General features: G+C 46.7%; 1 protein-coding gene across 3 annotated transcripts in view; it reads right to left on the reverse strand.

The window, feature by feature from the left end:
- Positions 1-4,880: 4,880 nt before the first annotated feature.
- Positions 4,881-16,678, reverse strand: part of VIT (vitrin) — a 118,342-nt gene continuing 106,544 nt past the window's right edge. For 2 of the 3 annotated variants that reach the window (XM_054548229.2, XM_063713724.1), the window contains 3 exons: positions 14,055-14,281; positions 10,717-11,230; positions 4,881-5,492 (listed from right to left, as the gene is read on the reverse strand). In XM_054548229.2, coding sequence (XP_054404204.1) covers positions 5,314-5,492; positions 10,717-11,230; positions 14,055-14,281 — 920 coding nt within the window. In that variant the 3' untranslated portion in view covers positions 4,881-5,313. The remainder of the gene's footprint in view (positions 5,493-10,716; positions 11,231-14,054; positions 14,282-16,678) is intronic. The other variant, XM_002812134.5, reaches the window with a different exon arrangement.

The raw sequence follows: 16,678 nt of genomic DNA on the forward strand, positions 1-16,678 counted from the left end.
TAATAAGTAGGAGGGCATTGGGAAGGGTGAGGTAGTCTGGATGGAATAAGAGCCTCTCTTTCTCTTGCCATCATGCTCTGTTTCTTTCTTGCAGAAATGTCTGCCTCACATTCTACCAGTACCAATGTATCTCTGGTTGGCGCCATCAGGTGACTTAGGGTCAAAGTTTTCATTTTCTGAATCCCATGTCCTTAATGATGTGTATAGGTTGTGTCTCCTCGTGAGAAGGGACCAAGTTTCTGGAGAATAGGTGGGTCAGGGTTCTGTATCCAGAGAGCCTAACTCTATTTGGAGCCAGGGAAGGCCCCAAAAAGGAAGCAGCATTTGGACTGACACTTGAAGAATGAGTTAGAGTTTATCAAGCTAATAGGGGAGCCCAAAGTCTTCAATCATCTACAGGGACTGTGGACTTCAGCTGCAAATCACCCACTTTAAATGAGGGCAGGATGGCTGTCCAGAGAATCAGGATGAGTGATGGGAGAAAGTGGAGTTTGCATTGAATATTTAACAGACTCTGTTCACATTGTACATTTCATAGACCTTGGGAGTACATTTTGTGGAATTATATGTATATTTTAAATTGAAACACTTAATAGAGAACTCCCTATGCAGCCACTTGGGTTATTTTTTTGGGCCACCGTTGTAAGGAGCCAAGTGGCTGCTGAGTAGATGGAGCCTGGATTCAGGTTGCCTGAGCTTCCTTTTTGGATCTGCCTCATATCAGTGATAAGACCTTGGGCAAGTTACTGATGTCTCCATGCCTCAGTTGCAGGATGTGTACAGTGAGAATAAGAAGAGTATCTTTGCTATGGTTTGAATGCATCCCCCAAAGTTTATGTGTTGGAAACTTAATTCCCAATGCAGCTGTGTTGAGAGGTAGGATCTTTGAGAGGTGATTAGGTCAGGCGGGCACTGCTCTCATAAACGGATTAATGACGTCACGGGATTGGGTCTGTTATGTCAGGAGTAGATTTCTGATAAAAGGATGAATTCAGCCTCCTTTCTCTCTCCTGTTCTGTCTCACCATCCTAGTCTTAGGTATTCTGTTGTAGCAGCATAAAATGGACTAAGGCAATCTTTCTTAGCAAATCATAGGGATAAGTGAGTTAATACATATGAAGTCCTTAGAACAGGGCCCAGCATATGACAAACACTCACTGTCAGGCATTATCCCAACTTTATTTCTCATGAGATTGTTTGCAATTGCCAGTCATGCACTTTGTGCATAATCCCATGATAGCAATTGTATGATTTTAATTATTCATTTGTACGTGGTTTCTCACTGGACTGTGAATTCCTCAAAGGCATTACTTGCATAAATGTCTCTTTTCAAGGTAATTGAATTCATGCTTTCAAGCATATTTCCCACTTACCACATTTATATATTGGTAATCCAAGGGAAGATCTTCTCTTAGGATTTTGATCGGAAAACATTATTGTTTGGAAATTCATTTTCTAAGCTGGAACATCCTTGGACACAGAGCATTATCTTGTTGATAAACCCATGCTGGCCCCTTGAGACTGCTGCTGGGAGGCTTTTGCTTTATGGAGGGTTTGTCCTGTTCAAAAGGTTTAAAGAGCCCAGAGAAACCAGAAACCTCTGAACACTGTCAGTTTGGCCAGAAAGTTTTTTAGCAGAGCCTTGTTGCAAAACTTTGAGCCTCAGCAAAGAAAAGTCTGCCAAAGGGCCTTAACTCCTGAGAAATGGGAAAATTAAGTCAAGTGAAGTTTAGATGTCATATGCACAGAGCAGCTGGACTGATGGTCCTTGTGTGCTTGTGTTGGTTGAGTTTGAGGGGAAAGGGCGTGGAAGAGATTTTTCTATTGAGACCATGGAATGAAAGATGGAGTTGCCTTAGGAGACTGGCTCCAGAGTCTGCAGGACCCAGAGAGCTTTGTAAAGGCCAGTCGAGAGCCCAGGAGTGTGCAGAGCCAAGTTGGGTGGGGATGGGGATGGGGTGGGGGTTTCTGACCCTGTCAAAAGTGGTCACATGAGCCAATAGATCAGCAGACAGATCCAAATTCTGGTTCTGTCCCTCCATATTTGCACAACCTTCTTGTGGCCTGGGTTTCCTCTTTTGCAATTTGAGGGATTGACATAGATTGTCTCTAAGGCTCTGTTTCTAGTGTTAAGATCTTAGCCCTGCCTCAGCAACATTAGGCACAGTTTAGTTTGCGGGAGGTGACAGTCATTTCCAAGCCTCTCACTCATCCAACATCCCCAGAACTTTTATCCCCAAACTGCTCTGTGCAAACTCTGATTTGACCTACCCCACTCCCCACCCAGCCTTCCCCCTGGGACTCAGGGAGCTCCTCTCTGCTGTCAGCAAGCTCTCAGAAGCCTCAGCCCCTTCACCATCCTGGCCTGCTTATCTGAAACCAGGTTGTCTCTTGCAAACTCCCAAGTGGAGGCTGTTTTTTATCTCTCACCCCATGTATTTTGCGTCTGGAATCGGGGATAGGTCTGCCCTTTGCTCCACTGCCCCTTCCTCACTGTCCCCTTCCTCACTGTCCCCTTCCTAGTCCTCCTTCAAAGTCCCAGCTCCTTGAAGGTCTCGCCTCAGATTGTATTCAGCCCCTCAAACCCATCACTGCTGCCTTCTACCAATCTCTGAGTCACTTCTTCTCATTTGCAGAAGGTGCCAGAGCCTGGCTATATTCTTTCCATTCCGACTCCTGTCATTGTCTTTGGTGACTTGAACATCCATCCCGACAATTCTGATGACACCATAGCCTTTGAGTGTCTCTCTCCCTATGACCCTTCCTCCCCGCCCCCATAGCATACACTCAAAATTTGTTGACAATGCATAGACAACGGACTCATTGGAAGAGGTGCCAGTTATCCTCAAATTTATAATGCCTATAACTGCAGTGACCATATCATTTATTTTCCTAACTGGGACAGGTTTGTGAGTGAAAGAGGACACCAAAATAATTAAAATTATATTACTTTTGGAAATATTTACTTATTGATGACAAATTGGTTTTTATATTAAGCCCCCTATAAAATAACTAGATTCAAAAACCATTTTCCAAAATAAAATATTTATTTAAAAAAATCCAAATAACTTGTATGTGTACGTGGAAGCAATGTTGAAAAACTCCTTTATGGGGTTTATCTTCACATGCAAAGACGTAGGTGGAATAATCATTCCTAGTCCTTCTTTAAGTTTTTAAATTAGCTTTTTTTTTTTTTTTGACGGTGTCTCAAACTCACTCTGCTCACTCTGTCACCCAGGTCACCCAGGCTGGAGTGCAGTGGCACCATCTCGGCTCATGCAACCTCCACCTCCCAGATTCAAGCGATTCTCCTGCCTCAGCCTCTCAAGCAGCTGGGACTACAGACATGCACCACCATGCCCAGCTAATTTTGTATTTTGAGTAGAGACGGGGTTTCACTATGTTGGTCAGGCTACTCTTGAACTCCTGATCTCATGTGATCCACTCGTCTTGGCCTCCCAAAGTGCGGGGATTACGGGCATGAGCCACCATGCCCGGCCTAAATTAGCTTCTTAGCTGAGTCTGGCATGAATAGAGTGTCACCAGTATCTTTCTGAAGAATTTCCTTTAAAAAAAAAAAGATTTATATTTTGAATTTTTTGGACAAAATTGTAATTGCATTCAAAGTAAATTTTATGGCAAATAAATCTGAAATTGTTGACACCTTTAATTGATTCTTCTCTGTAGACCACAATATTTTCAATTGACAATATACTCTCTCTTCAGCTATTAAGAAATTTGGTAAGCTCAGTGTAAATTCTGCTAACTGAATGATATCCTCTATTCTAATTTTTTATGTAAATATTTTGTCCCAAATATTGACACAATTACTATGTTTCTGCTCCCATTCAGAGTAGTATTCTTCACAACATATTTTTATAAAACATAACCTATCAACTAAGTCATCTCTATTTATAATTCTTTTGAACATTTCCCAATTACACATATATTTCACATGCTGATAAGTGAGTCTTTGGAGAAGCTGGATGTAAAAAGTGAAGCGCAACCAAACTCATCCCAGCTTATTTTAATGCAGCTAGCAATAATATTTGGTTAACAAATGAAAAATCCAAGAGAAATGCTCAACTGGATGGACCCAGGGCAGCAAGTACAAACGGGGCCTCTTTGACGAAATGTAACACTAACTCCTCAGGGGTAGCTCAGTGCTTCTAGATCATGGCAGCAGATACAAATCACCAGAGAGCTCTTAAAATGTGCCAACGTTCAAGCTCCAATCCCAGGGACTCAGATTTCACTGGTGGAGCCTGGGAACCAGCACTGCAGTCTCCTAAGTGATTCTAATACACAGCCTACTGCACCACTTTTGGTTTTGGAGACAGAGTCTTACTCTGTCACCCAGGCTGGAGTGCAGTGGCACAGTCTCGGCTCACTGCAACCTTCACCTACTGGGTTCAAGCGATTCTCGTGTCTCAGCCTCTTGAGTAGCTGGGACTACAGGTTCATGCCACCATGCCCAGCTAATTTTTGTATTTTTAGTAGAGACGGGGTTTCACCATGTTGGCCAGGCTGTTCTCGAACTCCTGACCTCAGGTGATCCACCTGCCTCAGCTTCCCAAAGTGCTGGGATTACAAGAGTGAGCCCCCGCACCTGGCCTACTGCCCCACTTTTAAGCAAGATCAGCTTGGTCCTCCAGAGCCGGCTGCTCCTAAAGCATCATGTGGCAAGTATTCATTGACTCAGACAACAGCGAGGGAGGCACATCAGGAGAAGCAACACCACTGTACATTGTCTTTGCACCTCTGCAGGTGTGTTGTCACCTTAGGCCAGGTGTGAGCCCAGAGAAGGTGCTCTGGGAACTGAGGAAAGCAAATGGTGGCCCTGCCGCGAACCCTGAGTACACAAGACACAGTCAGAAATATTGCATGTCATCCTTCTAAACATTTAATTCAGTAATTCCTACATTGTCATGACAAAAATGAAACTTGCTGAGGGTTACAGAGTTCTAATGAGAAACAACAGCTTAAAAATTGCACAAAAGCTCTACGTAAGCCTGTCGTAAGGGCTGCACTGTATTCTGAACACTTATTTTGAAAACAATTGTCAAAATGTAAAATCTCCAGCACCCTCAACATGATGTAGGCTTTTGGCTCATTCTATACATTTATGATCATCTTTGTAACTCCAAGTTTTGGAGTATGAAAAAGCACGATGGCAAAGAATAACCACAAGACATCTGCTTCTCCATGCCCCACCCAAGCCTTGATGCACCGTGCGTGCCCCATCAAGCGCTGGGGTGATCCAACACGTCAGTCAGTAAAGCAGCACTCGCTGGTGCTCTGCCTGCTCTGAATTCAGTTCCGAGGCTGTGAGTTGAACTCTGCACAAATGTTCTGGATGATCCTGGGGACATACTGGTAGAGGTTGTCAAACTCGTCCACAAAGAAGGAGTGGTCCCTGGCGGGGTGAGTGGCAATGACTTCTAGCTCCTCCTGGGCAGCCCAGGCAACGCCTATCGCATAGGTGATCACTCCTGTGGGGACAAAGGTTAGATGAACAAATGTCCCCAAGTAAAGGTGCTGCTAAAGAATCTCTCCCTTCTTGTGGCCCTGTTGGCACAGCCAAATCCAAAATCAGAAATGTGCCCAAACAAAACAAAGCCAAAAATACCCTACAGGCCTCTGGGTTTCCAGAATTAAGACTAAGTATGACCATTCATTCATTCACTCAATAAATGCCTTTGAGCATACACTATATGCCAACAGTAACAACATTTATATAATTGTTATCTCAGGAGTTTATAGTATTTTAGGAAAATTGAACAAAATGGAGTAAATAACATGGTAAGAATTTCATGTTCGGGAATAGAAGAGGGGAAGATATTTTGGGACAAGTGAAACTTTTGGGGCCATGCAGATCAGAACACATGACACATGCCTGCTCTACCAGTGTGAAGAGCCGAACAAAATCTCAGAGAGCCTTAAATGCCATCAAAAGCTGGTTCAAGATCTTTTAAACTAAAACAGTGGAATGGCATCACTTTAGGCTTGAGGGTGACTTTACAAACCATTGAATCCAACCTCATTTCCAGTGCAGGAACCCTTGCCAAAGGTGCCAGAGAGATGGTCCCCAGCATCTGTTCCAACATTGTGATGAAGAAGGGCTTCCAAGATAAAGAAGGGGGTGTCCAACATTGTTGGGTGCTACAGGGCAGTCATGTAAGATGAACATGAAAAAGTGCTCAATGGGTTTTTGTTTGTTTGTTTGAGACAGAATCTCACTCTGTCACCCAGACTAGAGTGCAATGGCGTGATCTCCACTCACTGCAACCTCCGCTTCCTGGGTTCAAGAGATTTTTGTGCCTCAGCCTCCCGAGTAGCTAGGATTACGGCATGTGCCACTACGCCTGGCTAATTTTTGTATTTTTAGTAGAGACAGGGTTTCACCATGTTGGCCAGGCTGGTCTCGAACTCCTGACCTCAAGTGATTCTCTTGCCTCGGCCTCCCAAAGTGCTGGGATTACAGGCATGAGCCACTGTGCCTGGCCTCATTGGATTTTTTAAAAAGCAAAAACAAGCTGGGTGCGGTGGTGCATGCCTGTAATCCCAGCACTTTGGGAGGCTGAGGCGGGTGGATCACGAAGTCACAAAAAATCCTATATATATATATTTTTTTTTTTACAAAAAAATCCCTAATTTTTTGTAAAAATACAAAAAATTAGCCAGGGGTGGTGGCACATGCCTGTAGTCCCAGCTACTCGGGAGGCTGAGACAGGAGAATCACTTGAACCTTGGAGTCAGAAGGTTGCAGTAAGCCGAGATGGCACCGCTACACTCCAGCCTGGGTGACAGAGCGAGACTCCATCTCAAAAAAAAAAAAAAAAAGAAGAAGAAAAAACAAAACCAAGACACTAGTAGTTTGGTGAGAACAGTTTCAGGGGAGAAGATGCCAAATAAACCAAATGAACTACTGTGAGTTGAGAGTGAAAAAGAAGTGAGCATGTGGGGTCAGCAGCTCCTTTCCTGAAGTTTGGCTGTGAAAGGGAGTCGGTAGGTGGTAACTGGAGCAGAACGTGGAGTCACAGAGAATGTTTTATTTATAGGGAGGGAGGAACTTGAGCATGTCTAGGTGCAAATGGGAAGGAGTATAATAAAACTGTAGGTGTTGGATTGCAGTGGGGAGAAGATGACCCAGGGAGGAGAGGACGGGCTTCGGAGACAAGGCATCCATTCTTAGTGGGAAAACTGGGAGACTGTCTGGGGTGGTGGGTCTTGATTTGGGTTGTGGGCAGCTGGTCAGCAGGTGCTTGACCTTACTCTACAATAGCCTATTCTCGCACCACCTTCAGGCTAGTCTGAGTAGGGTGAGCAAAATGGCCATGAAACAGAGGGCAGAGCCTGGATGTGGCCTTCCTGCCCTGGCACCTCCCCCCCGAGTCCCCCACAGTGTTGTCACTATTTCTAGCATCTTCTGGGTGCCTGGGAGAGCCGTGCATACCTCACGTGGCTCTGATCTAAGCTGCTTTTTGATTGTGGTCCATTAAATTGCATTTAAGCTGCCAGTCTCCCTTCTCCCTCCTCCAGTTTCTTTTCTTGGAATATTGTCTAGATTGGAAGGAGCCAGCTTTGGGCTTTAAAGTGCTGCCAGGTGTCAGTGAGAGCAGCTTTGCTGCAGAGCTGGGTTTAGACAGTCTACGCCCTCCTTCCTGCTCAAAGATGGAGAGGTTGCCCTTAAAAAACTACGCAAACAGTATTAGAAATTTAGCTCTCCGGGCTGGGCGTGGTGGCTCACACCTGTAATCCCAGCACTTTGGGAGGCTGAGGCAGGTGGATCACCTGAGGTCAGGAGTTCAAGACCAGCCTAGCCAACATGGTGAAACTCTGTCTCCACTAAAAATACAAAAAAAAAAAAAATTAGCTGGGTGTGGTGGCGGGTTCCTGTAATCCCAGCTACTCGGGAGTCTGAGGCAGGAGAATCGCTTGAACCCAGGAGGCGGAGGTTGCAATGAGCCAAGATTGTGCCATTGCACTCCAGCCTGGGCAACCAGAGCGAAACTCCGTCTCAAAAAAAAAAAAAAAGAAAAAAGAAAAAGAAAAGAAATTTAGCTTTCCAGATCCCAAGTCCACTCTTGTTGTAGAGAATCTCCTACTGGCAATTCTAACAGATGGTCACCCAGCCTTGACTTGGATACTCCCAGGAACACAATGCTCATTACATTTGCAGGCAAATCTCAGTGTTAAGCTGAGTAAGAATCTGCCTCCAGGTAATTTGCATATTTTGGTCCTAGTTCATTAAAGCTGCCCTGAGAGCACCTCAGCCATTTCCCTCAGTCTTCATTTTTCCTGATGAGTAGGCCAAGGATACCCTCTGGTTGAGGCCCAAAAGACGTACATCTAAAAAAATAAGTGATGGTGTAACTGAGCACAAACTGGGGACAGATGTTTGGAGAAAGCAGGAGAGCCTTGGGCTTGCAGTCAAAGCTGGCCCATCTGGCTCTGGCCATTCAATCTGGGAGTTCGGGCCAGTTGCTTCTGAGCCTTAATCCATCTTCACTTTGCTGATATGAGCCTGGTGGACCTTGTGATTGTTGGCATGCAGGCCATCAGCCATCCCACCATTATGAGGGTGCCCTACAGGCTCCAAAAAGGGTAAGTCACCGGGAAGACTCTGCCTGAACCCCGTCTCTGGCTACTTTGGATTCTAGAAATCAGCATTGTTGATTCATTAGGCTTGTTTTAGGAAGAAATGAAAGTAGCTTTCAACCATTCAGAAAATCCTGCAAAATAACTGTAGTTAATGTAGGCACAGAAGCCAGGTGCCGTGTGGCTCATGCCTGTGATCCCAGCACTTTGGGAGGCTGAGGTAGGTGGATGGCTACAGGTCAGGAGTTCAAGAAAAGCCTGGCCAACACGGTGAAACCCCGTCTCTACTAAAAATACAAAAATTAGCTGGGCGTGGTGGTGTGTGCCTGTAATCCCAGCTACTCGGGAGGCTGAGGCAGGAGAATCGCTTGAATCCGGGAGGCAGAGGTTGCAGTGAGTAGAGATCATGCTACTGCACTCCAGTCTGGGTGACAGAGCGAGACACTGCCTCAGGGAAAAAAAAAAAAAACAAACAAATTTAGGCACAGAAGAAGAAATAATAACCACAGCACTGAGTGAGTTGTGTATACTCATATTTGTCTACAGGACATTGGTGTTCATTGACTACTTGGTTTACTTTTATTATTAGTATTATTATTATTATCACTTGGGGTTTTCTCCAGGCTGTTTATATTCTTGATAACTTATGACACTTTTTGGAACAGTGGTTATACATAAATTCTGCAATAAACGCATAAATGTGGCTGATTTTCTAAACATTTACAGACATATTTTGCTCATTTTTCATATTTTAAAACTTTGTTGCCCTCTTAGAAATTTTTATGTGGACATAGCTCTTTGAGCATTTTACTTTTTTGAGACGGAGTTTTGCTCTTGTTGCCCAAGCTGGAGTGCAATGGCGCGATCTTGGCTCACCAGCAAACTCCACCTCTGGGGTTCAAGCAATTCTTCTGCCTCAGCCTCCTGAGTAGCTGGGATTGCAGGTGTGTGCCTCCTTGCTTGGCCAATTTTGTATTTTTAGTAGAGACGGGGTTTCTCCATGCTGGTCAGGCTGGTCTCAAACTCCCAACCTCAGGTGATCTGCCCGCTTCAGCCTCCCAAAGTGCTGGGATTACAGGCATGAGCCGTTGTGCCTGGCCTTTTTTTTTTTTTGAGACAGGATCTCGCTCTGTTGTCCAGGCTGGTGTGTGGTGGTGCAATCATAGATCACTGCAGCCTCCAACTCCAGGGCTCAAGTAATCCTCCCACCTCAGCCTGCCGAGTAGCTGGGATAATAGGTGTGCACCACCACGCCTGGTCTCTTTAAATATTTTGAATCGAAATTCCTTTCAGGTTTCCCTGAAGCCCCCTGAATCTGGTTAACAGTTGCTTACAGAAATAGTACTTGTCTTTAAAAACATTATTTTTCCTTAAAAGGTACTAATACATGGCTAGGCACAGTGACTCGCGACTGTAATTCTGGCACTTTGGGAGGCCAAGGCAGGAGGATCACCTGTTAGGAGTTCGAGACCATCATGACCAACATGGCGAAACCCCGTCTCTACTAAAAATACAAAAATTAGCCAGGCGTGGTGGTGCATGCCTGTAATCCTAGCTACTTGGGAGGCTGAGACAGGAGAATTGCTTCAACCCGGGAGGCAGAGGTTGCAATGACTGGAGATGGCACCATTGCACTACAGCCTGGACGACTGAGTGAGATTCTGTCTCAAAATAAATAAATAAATAAAAGTTACTAACACAATTTGGTGGTCTAAGTACCAGTACAATTTGACATATTCAATAGAGATGGAGGTTTGGTGTTTTTAATAGGGGTAAAGTGATGAGTCAAATTCCCTTTTAATGTATCACGCTCTTGTGGGAAATGCCTCAGGGTGCAGGATGTAAAGGAAAGAGTTAATGCGCCCAGTCATCCACAGGCCATGGGTTTGTAATGACACTTAGCAGACCACCTTGCTGCCCCATCCTTGTTCCTTCTCCCTACTCAGAGGGGCTTGCAGTGTTTCTACCCCTAATGCCCTCCCTGCGGCTTGGAACATTTTTATTAAGTCGTAGAAAAAACCAATGCATAAAAAGACAATACCTTCCTTGTCCCACTGGCCCACCAAGCCCCAGAAAGCAGCCTCAGCACCAGGCTGCTTGGCAAGCCCAGCTTACCCTTCAGATGGGCAGCCATGGCTGGGATCCGGACGTCGTCGTAGGACCTCCCGTCGGTGATGAGGATCATTAACTTCCTCTTGTTGGGCTTGGACTTCTTGAAGAGCTGCTCCAGGGCGAAGTTGATGGCAGCCCCCGTGCTGGTGCCACCACTCCAGTAGCCCACCCGCTTGATGGCGTTGAGGATGTCGGGCTTGCTGCTGTACTTGTCGAACCCAAACTCCAGCCGCTGTTCGTAGGTGTACTGCACGGCCCCGATGCGCGTGTCTGTGTCGGAAATCTCAAACTCTTTGGTGAGGTTGGTCACAAACTGGAGAACGGTGCGGAAGTTGCCCGTCCCCACACTGCTGGAGCCGTCGATGACGAAGCCAATGTCAGCCGAGTTCAAGCAGGTCTTGCTGCAGGCCAGGCGGTCGGTGTCGCAGACCCGCTTCACCAGGGGCTGCAGAGTCTTGTGGAGGCCAAACCAGCTCTGCACGTGGAGCGAGTAGAAGCCGTTTGTTCTGCACACGGCCTAGAAGACAGAGGGGAGGGACCCACGCCAGGTCAGGGTCAAATCCTCCAGTGTCACCATTACGCTTGATCCCAGGGGCAGGCGAAGAAGTAAGCAGGCCCTTGTTTTCTGCACTAGCCCTCCTACCGTGTTTTTCCACCTCGGTTCACCCAGCAGCCACTCACTGAGGCGAAGCCCCTGGGTTATCGCTGCACTCAGTCCTACTCCCTCAGCTAGGTCCCTGCCTGCGTTAGTGGAAAGCTGTCCGCTAAGCAAATTCATAGGGAGATATTAAATCTCTGGTGTCAGCTTCACATTTATGCTTCTCCAGGCTCCTCCTTTGTACTGGCAGCCAGCCATAAGATTGGCATTGGTGGGCACCATGCCATGAGAGGACTAAAGAAAGCTTTTATTCCAGTTGGGAAAAGTGATGACATACACAAGAAATTGCTATGGAAATGTCTCCAGAGCAGCCCTGTTCCAGGCGGGAAGAGATCCCACAGTTGCTGAATGACCACATGTTAGGGGTCCCATCAGATGCTCTTGGAATGATTCTCTCATTAAATCCCCACCCTCACCCTACAAGGTGGAATCATAACCCCCTGCCACAAAGGAACAAACCAAGCTATGAGGGGACTTCCCTGAGTCCCTGAGATTGGAACACAAATCTATCCACCTTCAGAACCAGACAAGTCTGCCTCCAGGCAAATGAATATTTATTTACCAGTGCCTAAGCTTATTCTAGAAAAAAATAAGGCAGCTGCAAATACACCTTGAGCAAACTGATTGTTGCGCTCCTGGAAGTGGCTGGCATAATCCTCCCAAGGCATGGTGTTTCTTCCTTACCCTTGCCTCTGGGTCACAGAAAGAGTCAGACCAGACAACTGGTAATTATTTAAAATAATTACAAGATTATTTTAGAACAAGAGATGGCTTCAAACTTTCCTGGAAAATATTTTTCAAAAATTGATTTGTAAAAACCTAAATGGGGTTCACAAAACTTTCCATGGAGCTGATGACATGTGAGGTAAGTGCTGAGCTTGAGCTGAATTCTGGCCAACAGATGGAGGGAGGGATTTCCACCAGGCAGTGAAGTCACAGCAGGAGACAGCGGGCGGTGCTGGGTGTGGATGGGAGACCAGCTGACCGGAACACAGGGCTGTGGGGGGTCATAATAGATGGGCCGGGAGAGTAGGTTGGGACTGCGCCCCAGAAGGCCTTGAAAGCAATGGGTAGCAATAAAGGATTTGGAGCAAGGACCCCACAGGACTGAGGGAACCCACCAGAAATGTGAGTTGGGCTTCACTGGGAAATCTAAACTAACCTGGGGAGCACCAGGAGGCAGAAGGACCAGATGGAGGGTACCAGCTTGAACTGGGGAGGGGGCGTCAGGCGAGGGAAAGAGGAGGGAGAGAGATCTGTGATGTGGGAGCTGATGAGGAGTTCTGGGGTGACCCTGCCCTCTGGGATGGGTATGTGGTCATTCATGTAACGTCCAGAGGAGGAAACAGTTCAGTGGAAAGGATGATGAACTTGGCTTGTTACAGGTGGGATTTAAGGTTCTGATAGAACATCAGGTGGAGAAAAGTCAGTCAGCTGAAAATGGATGGCTACAGAGCTCAAGAGATGAAGGTAGGGCCGGGCGCAGTGGCCCACGCCTGTAATCCCAGCACTTCGGGAGGCCGAGGCAGGTGGATCGAGACCATCCTGGCTAACATGGTGAAACCCCATCTCTACTAAAAATACAAAAAAAAAAAAAAATAGCTGGGCATGGTGGTGTGTGCCTGTAGTCCCAGCCACTTGGGAGGCTGAGGCAGGAGAATTGCTTGAAGCTGGGAGGTGGAGATTGCAGTGAGCTGAGATCGCGCCATGGCATTCCAGCCTGGGCGACAGAGTGAGACTCCGTCTGAAAAAAAAAAAAAAAAAAAAGAGATGAAGGTGGAAGCTGTGACCCTGGGAGGGATCCTGCTGGGAGAGGGCCTTTTAAAGAGGAGGGTGTAGACCTGGGGAGGTCAACATTGAGGGTAGAAAAAAGGCAAGAGGCAATGAAATAAGAGCCATATAGCATCCTGGAAGTCCAGGGAGAAGGGCATTTCAAGGAGCAGGAAGTGGCCATCAGTTTGAGGTGGTGCAGGAAGTTGAGCCCTGCTGGCTGTGAACACATAGAATATTAAAGCTGGAAGGGCCTCAAAGACAAACCTGTCCAAGGCTTGCTTTCTATTTTAAAGCTGGAGCCTTTTCTTTGGAGGAAGGTTTATGTGGTGTTCCACTGTACAAAGGGAACAGCTTTGGTGGAGTGAGTGAGGGAGGCCTTGCTCCACATCCCCTGCTGGGCATCTCCACAGAACCCAGGAGGAGCACCTGAAAACGCGATCTCACTGCTGTGGTTCAGTGCCTCGTTTCTCTGGTTTATCAGGTTGATGAATCGGCAATGAGTGTATACAGGAGAAAGCGTGTGTGTGTGTGTGCGTGTGCGTGTGTGTGCGTGTGTGTGTGTGTGTGTGCATGTGTGTGAGAGAGAGAGAGAGAATGTTCGCTTGCATGCATGTGTGAAGGCTCCTTGGGCTGCCTGGGTGAGACCCCCCTGGGGCTGTGGAAGGAGCAAGGGAGAACCTAGCTGAGAATTCGAGGACACTGCTCCTCCACAGCTGCTGGTGGGTGTGGGGTTTTGCTTTGAGAGGGTAAATGCAGGTTCCGGACTGACCAGTCCCTCCCTGGAGGCCTTACTGCCTAGAAATGAGTTTCATGCACATTTAAAGGCATGGGAAAACCACTGCAACGGCGTTACAATTTTTCAGAGTGCAGAAAATCCTGATGTTGGGTAGGTCTCCAGGCAGTCATCTACCTTGTTTGCAAAGTTGGGCTCCACCACATACTGCTTCTCATTTTCAGCAGCACCTTCAATGGTGATGAAGAAAATGTTGATTCCTGACTCTCTCGCAAGTCTTGAAGCCTCCTCCACTTTGTCGGTGGGCCAGCCATCCACCATCACCACCACCACGTTGGGAGCGCTGCTTCTGTTTCCATTGGCTTTGGAAAAGAAGTTCTTGGTCACAAAGGAGATGGCCCGGCCTGGAAGAAAAAGAAAATTCATGCTTGGAGTGATCATGCTGATTATAAATACAGGAAGAGATCACAGCAGCACAAAGAGGTCCAGAAAAACACACTCATTCCCTCCCTAGTTTTTTTTTTTTTTCTTTGAGACAGGATCTTGCTCTGTTGCCCAGGCTGGAATGCAGTGGTGTGATCACAGCTCACTACAGCCTCAACCTCCTGAGTTTAATCAACCCTCCCACCTCAGCCTCCTGAGTAGCTGGGACTACAGGCGTGTGCCACTGTACCTGGTTAATTTTGTATTTTTTTTGTAGAGACGAGGTTTTGCCATGCTGCCTAGGCTGGTCTCAAACTCATGGGCTCAAGTGATCTGCCCACCTCAGCCTGCCAAAGTGCTGAGATTACAGGCGTGAGCCACTGCACCCAGCCTGTTTCTTTTTAAAAATCACTTCAACTATTTTTATGCGTACAATTCAGTGGCATTAAGTACATTCACAATGTGCAGCCATTACCACTGTCCATTTTGGTTTCATTTCAAGCCTTCAACTTCTAATTGTTTCTGCTTTGAAGAAAGTTTTAGGGACAGCAAGCAGGTGAGAAAGACTTTTTTTTTTTTTTCCTGAGACAGAGTCTCACTCTGTTGCCAGGCTGGAGTGCAGTGGCACAATCTAGACTCACTGCAACCTCCACCTCCACCTCCCAGGTTCAAGTGATTCTCCTGCCTCAGCCTGCCAAGTAGCTGGGACTACAGGCACGCACCACCACACCCAGCTAATTTTTGTATTTTTAGTAGAGATGGGGTTTCACCATGTTGGCCAGGATGGTCTCAATCTCTTGATCTTGTGATCCGCCCGCCTCGGCCTCCCAAAGTGTTGGGATTACAGGTTTGAACCACCGTGCCCGGCCAAAGACTTTCATGAGGACAAAAGTGCCCCTTTTCTGCTGGACCCACACTAAGCCCCTAAGCCAGCCCCATGTTTCCAAGAGTGTAGGGTGGGAGGAGTTGACCTGGAGTGACAGTAGCCTCTTCTTGGCCCCCTGCAGCCTGGGGTGAGCCTGAGGCTCCTGCTGGCTGTACAGAGCTGTGTTCTGGGGTCAGCAGTGTTTTTCCTCCAGTTCCAGGCCAAGGGCACAGGTCTGGTTGGGCAGGGAAGAGTTGCACGCACTAGGAACTGACAGACTGTGTTCTAGCCCTGGCTGTGCTACCTGCTAGCTGTGTGGCCCTGAGTAGGTCACCCTACAACTCTGGGCCTAGATTTCCATGACAGCAATCTACTTCAGCTGAGTGCAGCAGCCAAGAAGTGCTACAAAGCCTCCTGCCATGACTTTTCCAAGTGCATATTTCACACTGAGAAGGGCTTCAGGAAATTTTCAGAGTCAACTAGACAATGACCAATTGTCTCAGTTTGTCAGGACTTTCCCAGTTTTAGTACCGAAAGTCCCAGGTTCTTCTGGGAAAACTGGGATGACCATTCACCCTAGAGTCAGCATGGCTGTATAGAGTAGGCAGAGCTCTTAACCTGGGCTCTGTGAACCCCAGGGCACTTGAAATTATACACAGTATTTCGTGTATGTAAGTATCTGTCTGGATAGAACGGCCGTAGCTTTCATGGAATTCTCAAAGGAGTCCTTAATCTCCATAAAAGTTAAGAAGCACCTTCTTTAGACTTTAGGATTAGTAGTATTATACTCAATGCATTTCTGATTTTGGCCAGCATTCTGTCTCCACTAGCTGGTATTATCTTACTTGTCAAATGAAAACATCAAATGGTTACATATACAGATGCTGCAGAAATGTCTTGGAAAACCCATGTGAACTGGCTGCACAGAACCCAGTTGCTAAGGGAAAACCTTGGCTGCTAAAAATTGCTTTTATAGCGAATGGACAATTTTTCCCAAGGCACAAAGCACACGGAAGTCCTCTCTGGCCTAATATTAGGCACCTATAGGCAGAGCACAAGGTGCCATGAGAAGATCCCCTCAACCCCACCTAACCTTATATCTGGAGGCCATGGTGTAAAGTGCTCAACACACATTCCACCCACCTTCCGGTGGGTCTTGAAAATAGAGGCTGGAAATCAGAAAACTACATTTTCCAGACTCCCTTGCACCTAGGGCTTTAGCTTTGTTTTAGTTCCATGAACTGATGCACTTGCATGAGATTTAGAAGATAAAAGTGAGGCAGAGGCTGTACTTTTGTTTATATTTCTGCTGACAAATACCTTTAGTATCTGACTTCTCTGGGATACTGTCTGCAGAGGTGCTTGGGCTTGGTTGCTAGCTTCAGTGGTTTGGGGTGGCAGGGTGTGGAGATCCATGTTGTAGGTGTGAATGGCACAGGGAGGGTGTGGTTCTGGAGCTGGCAGCTCTAGAAAAAGCTTCCTGATCTCCTGATCATGCTGGCTTCCTGGACAA

The sequence above is a fragment of the Pongo abelii genome, chromosome 12, assembly GCF_028885655.2.
Source record: "Pongo abelii isolate AG06213 chromosome 12, NHGRI_mPonAbe1-v2.0_pri, whole genome shotgun sequence".
NCBI classification, from domain to species: domain Eukaryota; kingdom Metazoa; phylum Chordata; class Mammalia; order Primates; family Hominidae; genus Pongo; species Pongo abelii.